At 35.6% G+C, this 13,620-nt stretch overlaps 1 protein-coding gene across 11 annotated transcripts in view; it reads left to right on the top strand.

Annotated features, from left to right (window-relative positions):
• Positions 1-13,620, top strand: part of LOC128219811 (serine/arginine repetitive matrix protein 2-like) — a 58,200-nt gene that overhangs the window by 23,023 nt on the left and 21,557 nt on the right. For all 11 annotated transcript variants that reach the window (XM_052927856.1, XM_052927850.1, XM_052927861.1 and 8 more), the window contains 12 exons: positions 100-200; positions 502-596; positions 1,332-1,472; positions 3,664-3,747; positions 4,265-4,553; positions 5,119-5,247; positions 5,715-5,944; positions 6,165-6,256; positions 6,715-8,464; positions 8,754-8,861; positions 9,409-9,685; positions 13,127-13,351. In XM_052927856.1, coding sequence (XP_052783816.1) covers positions 100-200; positions 502-596; positions 1,332-1,472; positions 3,664-3,747; positions 4,265-4,553; positions 5,119-5,247; positions 5,715-5,944; positions 6,165-6,256; positions 6,715-8,464; positions 8,754-8,861; positions 9,409-9,685; positions 13,127-13,351 — 3,521 coding nt within the window. The remainder of the gene's footprint in view (positions 1-99; positions 201-501; positions 597-1,331; positions 1,473-3,663; positions 3,748-4,264; positions 4,554-5,118; positions 5,248-5,714; positions 5,945-6,164; positions 6,257-6,714; positions 8,465-8,753; positions 8,862-9,408; positions 9,686-13,126; positions 13,352-13,620) is intronic.

Genomic DNA, 13,620 nt, shown 5'->3' on the forward strand with positions numbered 1-13,620 from the left:
TGCCATTCCCCCACCCCCTTCTGACCATCTAAGGGATATGGTGTCATTAAACTAGTATGTGATGTTCAAAACATATCATGTTATTGTTCTTCGCTACAGGAAAGAAGCCCTTGCTGCGGAGAAAGAGAGGTCAGCACAGATAGCTGCCATGCCCCCACCACCTCTTGACCCACTCAGAAATATGGACACTTTTAAGCCTAGTATGTGGTGTTTTGTATGGACAACAAAATCAAACTCTTAACACTGCAAGAAATTTGTTATTTGCAGAAGTAAATTGCACTTAAGTTAAAGTTTCTTGTGTCTTTTTCTTGTAATTTATGGTTTGTCAAAAAGGTTTTATTTCAAAGAAAGTTTTTGTTGTAAAATGATGAAACATTTTATTTTATTTTTATAATATAGGTAACAAAATTACGTTTTGAAACATAACTTTATGAAAAACCCTAAAATTGTACAAATACTTCAAAATGGTACCATTTTCAACAAAAATTGTCCACTTTCCAGAGCCTGTGAAGGTGTTGGACATGAACACATTCTCCACCAGCCACTATCATCTTCAGGACGAACATGCAGTGGACAAGGCTGAGCCCCAAGAACAGGTGAAAGATACCTATTTGCTTGTTTTTCTATTGTTGAAATGACGACCAAGTATCAGTGGCTGCAAAAACATCATTAAGCAAAGTTTTGGTGTCCTTGAAGGCCGTGTATTTTATACACTGTCATTGAACAAAAACTTTCATATTAAATCAGAATATTAAGAAACTTTGTCATATTTACATCAAGAAATTGTGTGCTTCATTTTGCCTGCTCACTTATAGGAGTATTTTTATAACAGGGTCTATCCATTGGATTTACTATAATTTTATTTATATTTTTTTAAATGAAATATTAAGCCTTCATTTGTTATTGAATGGCAACTAGCGTCATTTTAATTATGACAATTCTCATGTGTAGCAAGTATTGTTTCTCTGGGTTAAAAAATGATTTATAAAGGACACTTTTCTCTAGTGTTAAAGAGAGTGGAATGAATTTGAGAACCTTTGCCCCATCTCTCACACAATCTTAAGTCTCTTATATATAACAGGATCAAGCTAGCCAAACAATTTTGGGCAATAAGTTGTGATCAATTCTGAATTTAGATTTCTGAGACTTTTCAGTGAAATTAATCATCATAAATTATTTCTTATTTTGTAAAATTGAGTTAAGGTAATTTCCTAAGCGAAATATGATACTTAGGCTTGCTATGCTTACTTTTTTTCGAAAAATTAGGGCCATAAAACTTGAACAGTGTGGGATAATTTATGTTCATTTCTCTGTATCCTCTGTTTTCTCAGTCGAATGCGAGGGAAGCTGCAGATCTCGAGCAGGAGCGTATTCAGGAGCGAGCCCTCGAGCTGAAACGCCTACGCCAAGACCAGCTGGAGCGTGCCAGGCTACGACACAATGCAGCGCTGGAGAAAGAACTCCTTAAACATGTGGGTAGATTTGAGGGTTTTTTTGGTACAAATGATATTGTGTTTTTTCAATGGTGCTTTATTTATTATTGTTAGTTCTGAAAAAAAAATCATAGCACAAATTTATATTATGATAAAAACATTGAAAACAAGTAAACTTTTAGTTCTAACCTTTTATGCAAAATCAATAAATTACTGAAGTTGCCTTTATTTAATATAATGAAAAACATGAACAACATTTTAGAACAGTAAATATCTCTGTTTGAAAAAGCTTGACTCTCTGATTAACATTGTCACCAGTCTTATGTCACCAGGCAAATAGTAAACATTATACAGAGATTAAGGTTTTTTGTCAACTCCAAAAAAGAACATTATTATTTTTGAAGAAGGTCTTGCTTATTAGTCATTGCCCAAAACAATTATCATCATGACTGTGACCATTTTAGCCTTGTTATCTTGGCAAGATTTAATCATTGATTACATATAAAAAAGGTCATTTTTTCCGCTTTAATAAAGCATACTACAGTTTATTTATATTTTTGATGCATAATTTTTACTGGCAATCAATGTTTTTCTTGGACATGTATCAAATATAGGTATAAATTAGTAGCAAGTACTGCGTAGTATTGCTTAAAAAAACTAGAGCATATGATTTAATTATGAGACAAAACAAATCATTAGGCTAAAGTCCAAGAGCCAAAGTGTTAACATATTATATATTAATTAACAACTGTTTGTAATGTAATACTATTGAAATTCGCGACCATTTAGTTGAAATATTTGCGACTTAAAATAGGCAGTCCTCTTGTACTTAAATGAACAGTATCAAAAACAATTGTCTATTATTATTTTCTCCATATCATTTACCCAGTATGTTGAATACAAAAAAAGGCATTGTTACTCGGAAATTACCAATGACCTTAAAACAGTTAATCTGTTAGCGCACTGTATTCTCTGCTAGTTCTTTTGATTTGATACAGCAAAATTATTGTTTTTTTTACTTAAAAAAAAAGAAAACCCTTTTCAATGCATCTACAAAAATCATTTAGTACATTATTGGATTTTATGCTACCAGTGTTGTTTTCTTCCACTTTTAATGGAATGGTATCGGGGCTCTTTGATAGTGGAAAAATAATGTTGCTTTGGCAAATAGGGGGAAATACTACATATCATGAATGGCAATGTATTCCTTCATTTTGCTAACTGTGAAGAGGTCAATGCTCTTCAAAAAGAATAAATTAAAGGGGATATTTCTATCTGGTAAGGGGGGGGGGGAATTCAGGAGGGGAATGGGGCCTAATTGTTGCCCCAAAAATGGCTGAAAGAAAAACACTGGCTATTGTTACATTTTTTTAGCCTTGGCCTATTAATTGAAGTAAACATGAAGTATATTTAATGACAAAGTACTGAATTTGATAGCTATGAAATGAGGCTTTAGTTTTTTTACTGTGCCAAAACATTGGAATGGCCCAATAAAACAATGTGAAGATGTTATTTTAAGTTGACTTTTTGCAGTAATATTTGCCTAAAGAGACAGAGTGCAAACAGTTTCATATATCATAGAGTGTTATAATACATATTTATTGGATGTAAATGTTCCATATTTGATTTATAACCTGCATAAGAATGGGCTCATTAAAACAAGAGTGTGCTTTGAAAGGTTTATGCCATAATGGATTTATGTCTGTAAATTAGATCGAAGAATAGTGTTCATATTTAAGGTGGATTAGTATTTAGGTATCAAAAGGACATTAAGTGTTCAACATTACATTTTGATAGGATGGCACTATATTTCAAACCTGCTGTACAATTATTTTGGTATAATTCATCAGTCAGCTGTTATTGACTTTATTCAGGTGAATCAATAGATTTACACATAGGCCAGGCCAGTAGACAAAATATAACATCAAACACTTAGCTGATTAAAGGGTGAAATATATAAGTATGCATTTACCAAACAAACAGTCCCAGGTGACCCACATTTTGAGAGGCGGGAAGTAACTGTTTGTCTTTATTTCCCCTATGAAAAGCAAAAACGAAATTTGACCAATGGCGAGTCTAAAAAAAAAATTGGATTGCAGGTACTTCTGTTTGTCAGGTGAGGTCACAAAATAATTTATTCATTGTGGCCTTTTCTACCTGATTTTAAGACATTCAGGATGAAATAAATTGGTATGAACTAAGATTGAGGATAATTATTGTGTATTTCCAGGACTACAATAACATACTTCATGACTTAAGCGACCTACAGAGAGCAGACAGGGAACGAAGGCAGAAAGTTGTACAAAACATTCCAGTAAGTACTAATGACTTTTGATGTTCGGAACAAACCTCTTCCATTTATATTTTGAGTAGTTTAGTGAGATTGTAATCTGATGTTTGTCACTTGCTTGATTAAGTCTTTTGACGTATCAATTCTGATGCTACAGATTGCTAATAATAAGTTTTGTTGAAAAGTAACGTATCATTGAACCTTACTACTATTAAATTTTGGCTAGCAAAGTGGTTAGCACATTGGCTTCACACCTGGGTTCGATACCCAGCCTGGGTGCATGTGAGTTTGTTTTGTGGTCACCAAGCCGGACAAGTGGGTTATCTCCGGGTACTCCGGTTCCCCACCCACAACACAAGACCACACTCTCGCATTAAATCGTGCCAACGAGAGTGATCAATATAATGTTGTAATAACTTGTTTCACAATCAATGTAAAATATGACAAATTAAAATTAAATCTTGAAAAGGTTGACACTTTAATATCTGAAATGAAATTGGAAATTGCAATAATTATTAAAAAAGTTTAAATCTTTTTACAGAAGCAAGTTTTCGAGCCTCCCAGCGTTAGAATGGAAGACCGTGAGGAGAAACAGCGCCAACTCGAGAGCGAGTTTGAAGACATGTATATGGCGGGCACAGATCAGCATGGCAACTTGAGTTTTGCCTTACAGGCCTGCCCAGCTACCCCAGGGCAGGAGGGTTCCCTGGATGTGACGCTGACTGATCCCCAGGGCGATGGGTCTACTCTGTTGGAGCCCACACTGCCTGAGGGGGTGCCTGCTGTGTTAAGGGATATGACTAATGTGCAAAAACCTGGGAAAAAGCCTGGTGAGTATTGGGTTTTTAAGCCTTTGTTTTTTTTAAGGGTTGAGCTAAAGGAGTGGAGCTCTGGGCCAATGGTTACAATCAATTTAATGTCTGAGATTTGACTCAGACTCAGAAAAGCCCTTTTATGAAAATGCAAAGAATCATCTATATTCCATTCATTTTACAAAAATAATTTTGAATAATAAATAACTTTCCACAAATTTCACCATGAAAACTTTACTAAAAAGTAAGTTACAATGAAATGAAGATTTACAGTTCTAAGCCACTTAAGTCTAGACTCGGACTTAAGACTATTTTTAATCATGGCCCCTGATCTGTAGAAAATATGATGATAGCTTTGATTTTAACCATTGAAACAGCAAATTATGTTTTATAAGACAAAAAAAGGAATTATTTTTTTCCAAAGTTCAACATTTTGTTTGAACATTTTGACGATGTCAACAAGTCTAAGATTAGGTTAAATTGTTAAAGGAAAGAAATGGTGAATTATTTTATTCAACAAAACTGGACACCGGTAGTGATCATACATACTTTTCTTATCATTTTTTATTTCTAAACCTTATAGAGAAAGTGTTGCGTAACCTTATGGACCGTATCAAGTCTCAGCGTGAAGAATGGATCACATCAAAATCCATGGCTGACGTCGGAGATGGGCCCTTTCCACAGCATCCTACGAGAGAAACAGACTCGCCTGGTAATTTTGTTTTCTTTAAATATTTTTGCTCTTATATCCTAGCTTCCACTCTTTATAGTAGCCAAGTCCATGTTATTGAAACAGACCATATACAATTGGATCACAACGATTACTGGTGCAAAGCTGAGTCAAGTTTGATGATATGAACCAGCTATGAAGTCAAGGGTCTTAAATTCCTTAATTAAAGGTCATTTTCAAAAAAAAAACATAGTCAAATTAAAAGAAAAGTATAAGTGTATTTCAGATATTATATCATATATGTATGAGGGAAACATAAGTTGAAAATGACTTAAGTTAGTAAAATGACTTAAGTTAGAAAATAACTTAAGATATTTTATGAAAATCGGCCCTGTTCTGCATGAGTTTTTACTTTTGCAACTGATATTACACAAGTGCTTATGTTCATATCTTTACCTTTGACTCTAGACTGTATTTAAAGATTGTATAATTTGAAGATTGTATTTTAGTCATGAATGGAGATGACCGATTTCACCGCCTACAGCCTGATGAGTCCCCAATGGCACCACACCAACAGCAGTTAGCTCCCTCTGCAGAGAAACAACCTAGAGTGCACTCCCCTGTTGCCATGGAGACGGGAAGAGCACCTGCTCCAAGGGAGAGAATTACTGCAATGCCAACTAATGATTTTTCTGATAGATTGAGAACATCTAATGAAAAACAGCAAACAAATGTTAAGGTATGTTAAATAACTGTAGTACTTTATCAAAAAATGGTAGGTTCACAAAGGCTCATTTTGGGCCCACCAATTCCATACCTAATTTCAAATAAAGAATTTTCAAAAAGGTATAGTGAAAGAAATTATATAAAATTTGCATGGTGTACGGATTATATTTCATTATGCTTTAATTTTACACTGACAATATTGAATATAGAAATATGCCTGTTAACATCTACAGATTCAGCCAGATCCCACAAAGACAGCTGCCAGCTTGTCTGATAGGCAACAAATGGAGTATGCTGAGATCTGCAAACAACAGGAATTCATCATGTAAGATTTCTACCCTTCTCTTGGCAAAGATTGAAAAAGGATATGACTACTTATACTTTGGTGACATTATTTGAACCAAAAGGGCACATTTGGGAGCCTTAAAGAAGTCTTGTTTAGTAGACTTCTTTAGAAGTGTCCAGATTGACATGTTATTTACTTATTTAGTCTCCCAGATGAAAAGCACATTTCTAATAAAATAACAATATATAAGATCAAAATGTTAACGAAATTTTCCTCTTATTGACAGCAATGATTCACATTTCTAGCTGTGGTAATGCTTTGGTTTGTCATTCCCATTGTCAGAGGTTTGAAAATTCTAATCCATCTGTTGTACACAGAGCATCATCATTCTGGTGTACACGAATAAACATTCAAATTTAAACATTTAAAAGCTTGTATTACTGAACAAAAGTTCCAAGGGGCAATTGAATTCAAATTTGGTCATTTTTTTTCCACAGGGAGCAGAAGAGGCAGCTAGAACTGAAACTACAGCAGCTGACGTATGAAGAACAGAGAATATCGCTAGCCAATAAGAAGGCACAGGCCCAGTCCCAGCCTGCACAGACCTCTGTAGCCCCACCCCCAGGGCAAGTGTCTTCCCAGGGGCCCTATCCTCATCAGAGTCAGCACCCTATGCCATCTGCCCCACCCCAGGATTCTATGGGGTACCAATATGGTCAGTTACTCTACCCAGTTTCATCCATGCAAGGGGGAATGACCATGTCACAGACAAGTGAAAGTATGCCTTTACCACAAGCTGTGGTTCAACCTACCCAGCCAGTAGGATTTGAACATATTGCAACAAATGGATATCCCAGTATGCCACCATCCTACAACCAGTATACATCTATGCCTCAGCCTTTTCAAGGTCAAGGGCAAGAACTTCAAGGTCAATTTTCTGGGCAACCTAGTCAACCAGTTGTCGGCATGCACCCACATTTGGCTGGAAGCCTGTCTTCCTCTGGAATGTCTCAGAAGCCAATGAACTCAATCCCTCCCACCCACACAACAGGAAGTGCTCCAGTGATGACCTCACAAGGTATTGGTATCAATGGTTATCAAAGTCAAGGTCAACCACCAAGGTCTGCATACCAGCCCCCCTCAGCTGTGTTAACTACTGACCAACTAAGTATGCCACAGCATCTGCAACAACAATACCCTCATTCTGCTCAAAATGGATATTACCAACCAACAAACCAACCAGTTTCCATGACAACAAGCTCACAAGCACCTGTCTCCATGGCGACCTCAGTTCAAGGTCAACAACTACCAACCGTGTCGCCAGGTCACATTCCACCAAGTTCTCTTACAAATGCAGGCATGAGTGAACAAATGAGAAAAGTCAAGGAGTACCAAGAATACTTGCTGACGAGACATGAGCAGAGCAAACAAGTGCTAGAAGAAACTAAAACAGAAATTAAGAAGCGGAGAGAGAATTTACTGCAAAGATATCCTAATCTTGACTTATCAAGGCTAGAAAGCCTAGGGGCAAAGTACTTAGGTGACTCACACACTTCCCTGACTCAACAGCAGGGACAGCAACAACAATCTGTCCCTGTGCCAGCCCCAAGGACCACAACTCAAAGTCAGGGTCAAGATTCGTCGAAAGTAGCCTCCCTTTTGGCTTCCCTGGCTGCACACCCCTACTATGCGTCAACTCTATCCCAGCCTGATGGACCAACCTCTGTACCTCAGTCAACCACTACTGTCACTGTTGGAGCAGCTCAAATGAATGGGTATCCCTCTACTTATTTAAATTTAGATGCTGAAAACAACCTTAGAAAAAATAAATTTGAAGCAGTGAGAAAATCATTGCCTTTCGATGCTGATGAGTCTATGCAGACCCCAGTAAGAATGTATGAAGCGTATGCTCAGAAGAATCTGGACACAACATCCACAACTGATTATACTGAGTCAGATACATCAACACTGACTGAAAGAGGCAGCCCAGCCTTGAAAGCTGCTCCAAGACCCGCTCCACGTAACACAGAGCAGGTCCGGAGAACCGCAGAGCAGCAGATGGTCCAAAGAGTCGCAGAGCAGGTCAGAAGAGACACAGAGCAAGGAGGTACAACCACAGAGGAGTCAGATATGGACACTTCTGGGAGAGATCGGTACATGGATCCATCTACTCTGAGACAAGAGGAGTTGAGACAGCAGTTTGCCGAGATACAGAGGCAGAAAGAAGAGATCATGCGTAGACACCAGGTTTGTGCAAAAAAAAGGATCAGAAATGCAAGCAATCCCATTTTTTAAAAGCAGGCAACATGCAATCAAATTGTGATTAGGCTTGATTTTGAAGTTGCTGTTTATCATGTGATTTATATTGTTTAAGTAGTAGAAAAATAATGGAACAAGCTTTATTGAAACATCACAGTAAGGAAAGTAGAATCTTAATTATTTTTGAAAAATTTGCAAAAGAATGTGACTTCAAGATCCTACAATAAGATATGCATTATCTTTACAAATTTTTAATGATCAACTTTCTACTTCCCAGCAAGGACAGCAGAGCTTGCGTAGCAAAGAGGAAGACCTTAGGGCCAAGTTAGCGTCCCTGGCCCCAGAGGAGTTGGCGCAACAGCTTAGGGACACCTACAGGCAACAGGTACGTCTCCGGTCCCACATTTTCGGTCTGAAAATGACTTGAGAAAAACTGATGAAATCCTAATAGCATAGATTGGACGCAAGCAATTTTTTAGACAATGATCTGGGGTAAAAAGGTGTGTCCTATGCATAGTATAATACGGTACTCTTCTACATACTAGTTTAATTGAGAACTTAGAGCAAGACTTGTAAAGCCTTTGAACTCTTTATTAAGGTACAACTGTCTTGCATTAAGCCTGAAAAATTCCTTATCTTGTTGATTATGTGTAGCATTTTTGTGTAAGTGTTAAATACATGAATGTCATTTTCAACAGAACCTCTTTATTTTGAAAAGAAAAATATATTAGGAACATAGCCGAACATCTAATAAAATTGCTGAAATAAAACCCTGTAAAATCAATACATTCAAGATACATTTTATGTATAAATAAGACGAGGCAAATGGATGAGGAACGGATTTTCAATAGATTTTTTCCTTCAGTAACCTTAGACGAACATTCATATTTAAGCTTAAGATGTATCCACTTTGAACTTTGCTTTGTTCACAGCAAGACAGAGAGGCCCTTGATGGAGGCAGGCAACAGTTTAACTTGTCCACTATCCCTGAAGTTGAAACTCCTGCCAGCATGCGTCCTTCAGACATTGGTCAGCCTGCCACCATTGGTCAATCTTCCAATCAGACCAGTGGTCAGTCACGGGAGGCAGATGGAGCAGTCAAGAGGTCATTGGATTATGGACAGGCTGGACAAGGGAGGGGAAAAGCATTGGAACAGCTGGACATGGAAAATGTTCAGACACAGATGCAGGCTTTAAACAGGGGGAAAGGTTGGTAGAAGTTAGTTAATGGTTTTAGGTTGATTGTGATGCAAACTATTGGAGGTTATCACCAGGTAAACTGAGCATACATGCAGCTGGTACCAAAGGTCAGTGGTCAGATTGACCTGGACAGTAGGGGTTTTGTACAGAGGCCAGTGGTCAGATTTCCCTGGTCAGTAGGGGATGTTTTGTACCAGAGGTCAGTGGTCAGACTTCCCTGGTCAGTAGGGGGTATTTTGTACCAGAGGTCAGTGGTCAAATTTCCCTGGTCAGTAGGGGATGTTTTGTACCAGAGGTCAGTGATCAGATTTCCCTGGTCAGTAGGGGATGCCTGGTACCAGAGGTCAGTGGTCAGATTTCCTTGGTCAGTAGGGGATGTCTGGTACCAGAGGTCAGTGGTCAGATAACCCTGGTTAGTAGTAGGGGATGTTTGGTACCAGAGATCATTGGTCAGATTTCCTTGGTCAGTAGGTGATGTCTGGTACCAGAGATCAGTGGTCAGTTTCCCCAGTCAGTAGGGGATGTCTGGTACCAGAGGTCAGTTGTCAGATTTCCCTGGTCAGTAGGGTAGTCAGTTTCTGTGGTTGAAACCAGTACCGGTGTCCATTTTGAGAGTATACAAAGTTTCCCTGGTGAGGCTCTAACAGCGGACCTCTTAGTTGAGAGGTGAACACCTTCACCACTAGACCATCTCAACCAGAGGTTTGCATAACTTTTGAAACCAGATTTTTAACGGAAATGGCAACACAGGCATTTAATTCTTAATATAGGTTTAATAACAATGTCATTAATTTCAGTCAAAAACAATACTGTTAAGGTCAAGGTCAAATTAGTCAAGCCTTCTTTGTTGTTTGAATGTGATCAAATGTGTGAGTGCTGGAATGTGTAGGAACTGGACAAATGATTATGAAGAGTTTGATGTCTGAGTCCAGACTCAAGTGGCAAAACTGAAAATCTTCAGTTCATTGTAACTTCCCATCTAGTTAAGCATTTCTGATGAAATTTGCTGAATGTTATTTCCATTTGGAAGCTAAAAAATTTGTAAAAGAAATTGAATAAAGACAATTTGTTGTAAATTTATTCAAGTTTTTTTATGAGTCTGAGTATGAGTCTGAACTCAGACATGAGACTGTTGGTTATAACGTTCCAAGGTTCTGACAAAAAGAAAGCAAATGAAAGCAGCTGTAGTATAGATAAATCATATGTGAGTTGAAATGTAAATGTGAAATAACCCAAATAAAAAATATAAATGTTGAAATTATGAAGACAATCCATGTTATTTATAATTCATGAATAACGTGTCAAAGTATGAAAACATCTTTAATAGTAAATGCTTGTTATCCAAAACCATTTGTCTCGAATTTCTGTTACTTGGGTATCTGACAATATTTAATAGCATATTCTATGCAAACCGATTATGACTAGTGAAAAACATAGCTCATGTCTCATCATAATCATATTAATTTTCTCTTTAATGATTTCCTCAGCCGAGGCTCAAGGTCTTTCTCTTATAGAATTGCTGTTAAGTTTGTAATTTGATAAATTGCAACCTTAGATGTTTATTAAATAGGAAGATTGGATATAAATGAGAATATAAGTGCAAGAGAATTGAAGAGGTGGAATTTTGAGAGTGTAATTAAATTTTATTGACAAATTTAAGAACTTTATTATATTCAAATTTGAAAAGGAATTGCTTGGTGCTTGCAGTTGCCTGATTGTGCTAATGTACTCTTCTTATGGGCATATAATCTTGACATGAAACAAACATATATGTATATCTATATAATTAAGAAAACGACATTAACACTTTTAAAGGCTCAATGATTAGAAATGCTCTGACTAAATTTTATGATTTACAGATTGAATTTGGTCAATACATAAATGTAACAAAACCTGAAAGATTATGCAATAATATATATATATATAGAATAGAAGAGAATAGTTACATGTAATTATGTCATAGTTTTTATGTGTGTATATAACTTCTCTAAACAAAGATATTATTATAATTATTTTTATTATTATTATTAATATTATTATAAATATTATTGTTATTATTATTATAATTACAATAAGAAGTTTTCGAAATCACATGTAATTGATGTGGAATGTTTATTATTGTCTGATAAAATCAATGAAATGTTAAGGATTCTGACTTTTAGTGTGTATAAATTTAATGAAATCTTATGTATTCATGATATACTATTACTTAACAGGAATTGCTTTGTATTAAAAAATAATGATTTTATATGATGATGCATTTTGGTTATAAATTTTGAAAATTTTCCGAATTTTTAAAAGCACAATTTTGTTGAAATGCTGTTGTAAACCTGAAGTTAATGTTTTTTTAGAGCAAATATGGTATTACGTTATTGTTATGTATTAATGAATATGTGGCATGGTACAAAAAATACCAAGACCCTAAAGAGTGTGTAAGAATTGTAATCAAAGAAAGGTTAAAAGTGAATACCACTTTTTATTGATATATATATATGCCCAAATGATGTAGAACTCCCCCCCGTAAATATAACATAAAAAGGTATTATTACACTTGGCCAACCAAACAAATGTCTGCCAATATTTAATATCTGAAAATGCAAAAAAATATATCTGAATAGCCTGTCAAAGTTTATCTACAATTCAAACATCAAAGAAATCCTTTTATTCAAAACATCGTTTTGCTCGTCTTTAATTTTTTGATACTGCTTAAATTCATACCTTTGTGTATGTTTTATTTCCTATAAGCATTTTTTATATGTTTAATTCAGTAAACAGAATTGAGATGATTATGGACACTTAATAGATAAATTATAAATAATTGATATGCCTTGCTAAAAAGGTGCTAGTTGACAGACAAGTTCTTTGTCATTAAGAAACCTCAAATCTGCTCGTGTTTGACATGCATGTCTAGTTGTTTATGTGAACGATAAAACTTGTGAACATTTCCCGTTGAAAACATTAAACACTTGAATGGAAAAGGAACAAACCAGTATTGGATATTCAGTTTTGGATTTATAGATTTCATATCAAATTAGTTAGCATGTGTTTTTGACTGCCAAGAGTTTATAGGATAATTTGCATGAATTAACAAACATTAAAAATTCATGTAGTATATTATAAGGGAATAGAAGTAAAAAAATAAATGAAATCACATGTATTGATTTAGAGGACTCTACTGAATATTAGGTATGAAATATAAATATGATGAATTAATAATTGATTATCACTAAATGCTTGCTATTGAAAAATGGTGGTTTATGGTAATAGATTTTTGCTATAAATTTTGAAAATCTTCTCGTTTTTAATAGGAGAGTTATTGTTGTAATGCTGTTTGAAGCCTGCAGAAAATGTAGTAAAGAGCGGATATTATAATTATAAATTTTGTTTTTGATAAGTTTTTTTTGCTATGTGAATATGTGACATAAATTATGAATTCATGATACATTGCAGGAAATACTGAGACAGTAGCTGATTACAGCGGAAGGAATATTGACGACGTGTTGGAGCGCGCCAAACGGTTTGAGTCTGAAGTCCTTGAGAAATTACGCAAACAAACCAATGCCGTCCTGTTCAACAATGAATTTGATGACTCGCTGGAGTTTAACGTAAGTCGACGCCAGACTTCAGGAGAACCTCTGTCTACAGGAAGTCTGACAGACGATTCTCTCTCAACAGGTATGATACTTTTTATAATCTTTTAAAAACATTTTTTTTTAAGCGAATAAAAGGGCTTGCCAAATTCATTCTATGTTTAGTTTCTTATGGCTGGTGAGTTTTATGCTTTCTAAACAGAATGAAACAACAGTTTCCAAAATTCAAAATCTAACTGCCTTTATAAGGCTAATGTTTTTTATGTTAATGGTTTTTAATTATAAAACAGTTTTCTCTTGAAATGTATAAAACTTCAAGAATATAGCTTTATTTAAAGTTTTATTTTCTGATTG

This window comes from Mya arenaria, chromosome 15 (assembly GCF_026914265.1).
Source record: "Mya arenaria isolate MELC-2E11 chromosome 15, ASM2691426v1".
In the NCBI taxonomy this organism is placed as follows: domain Eukaryota; kingdom Metazoa; phylum Mollusca; class Bivalvia; order Myida; family Myidae; genus Mya; species Mya arenaria.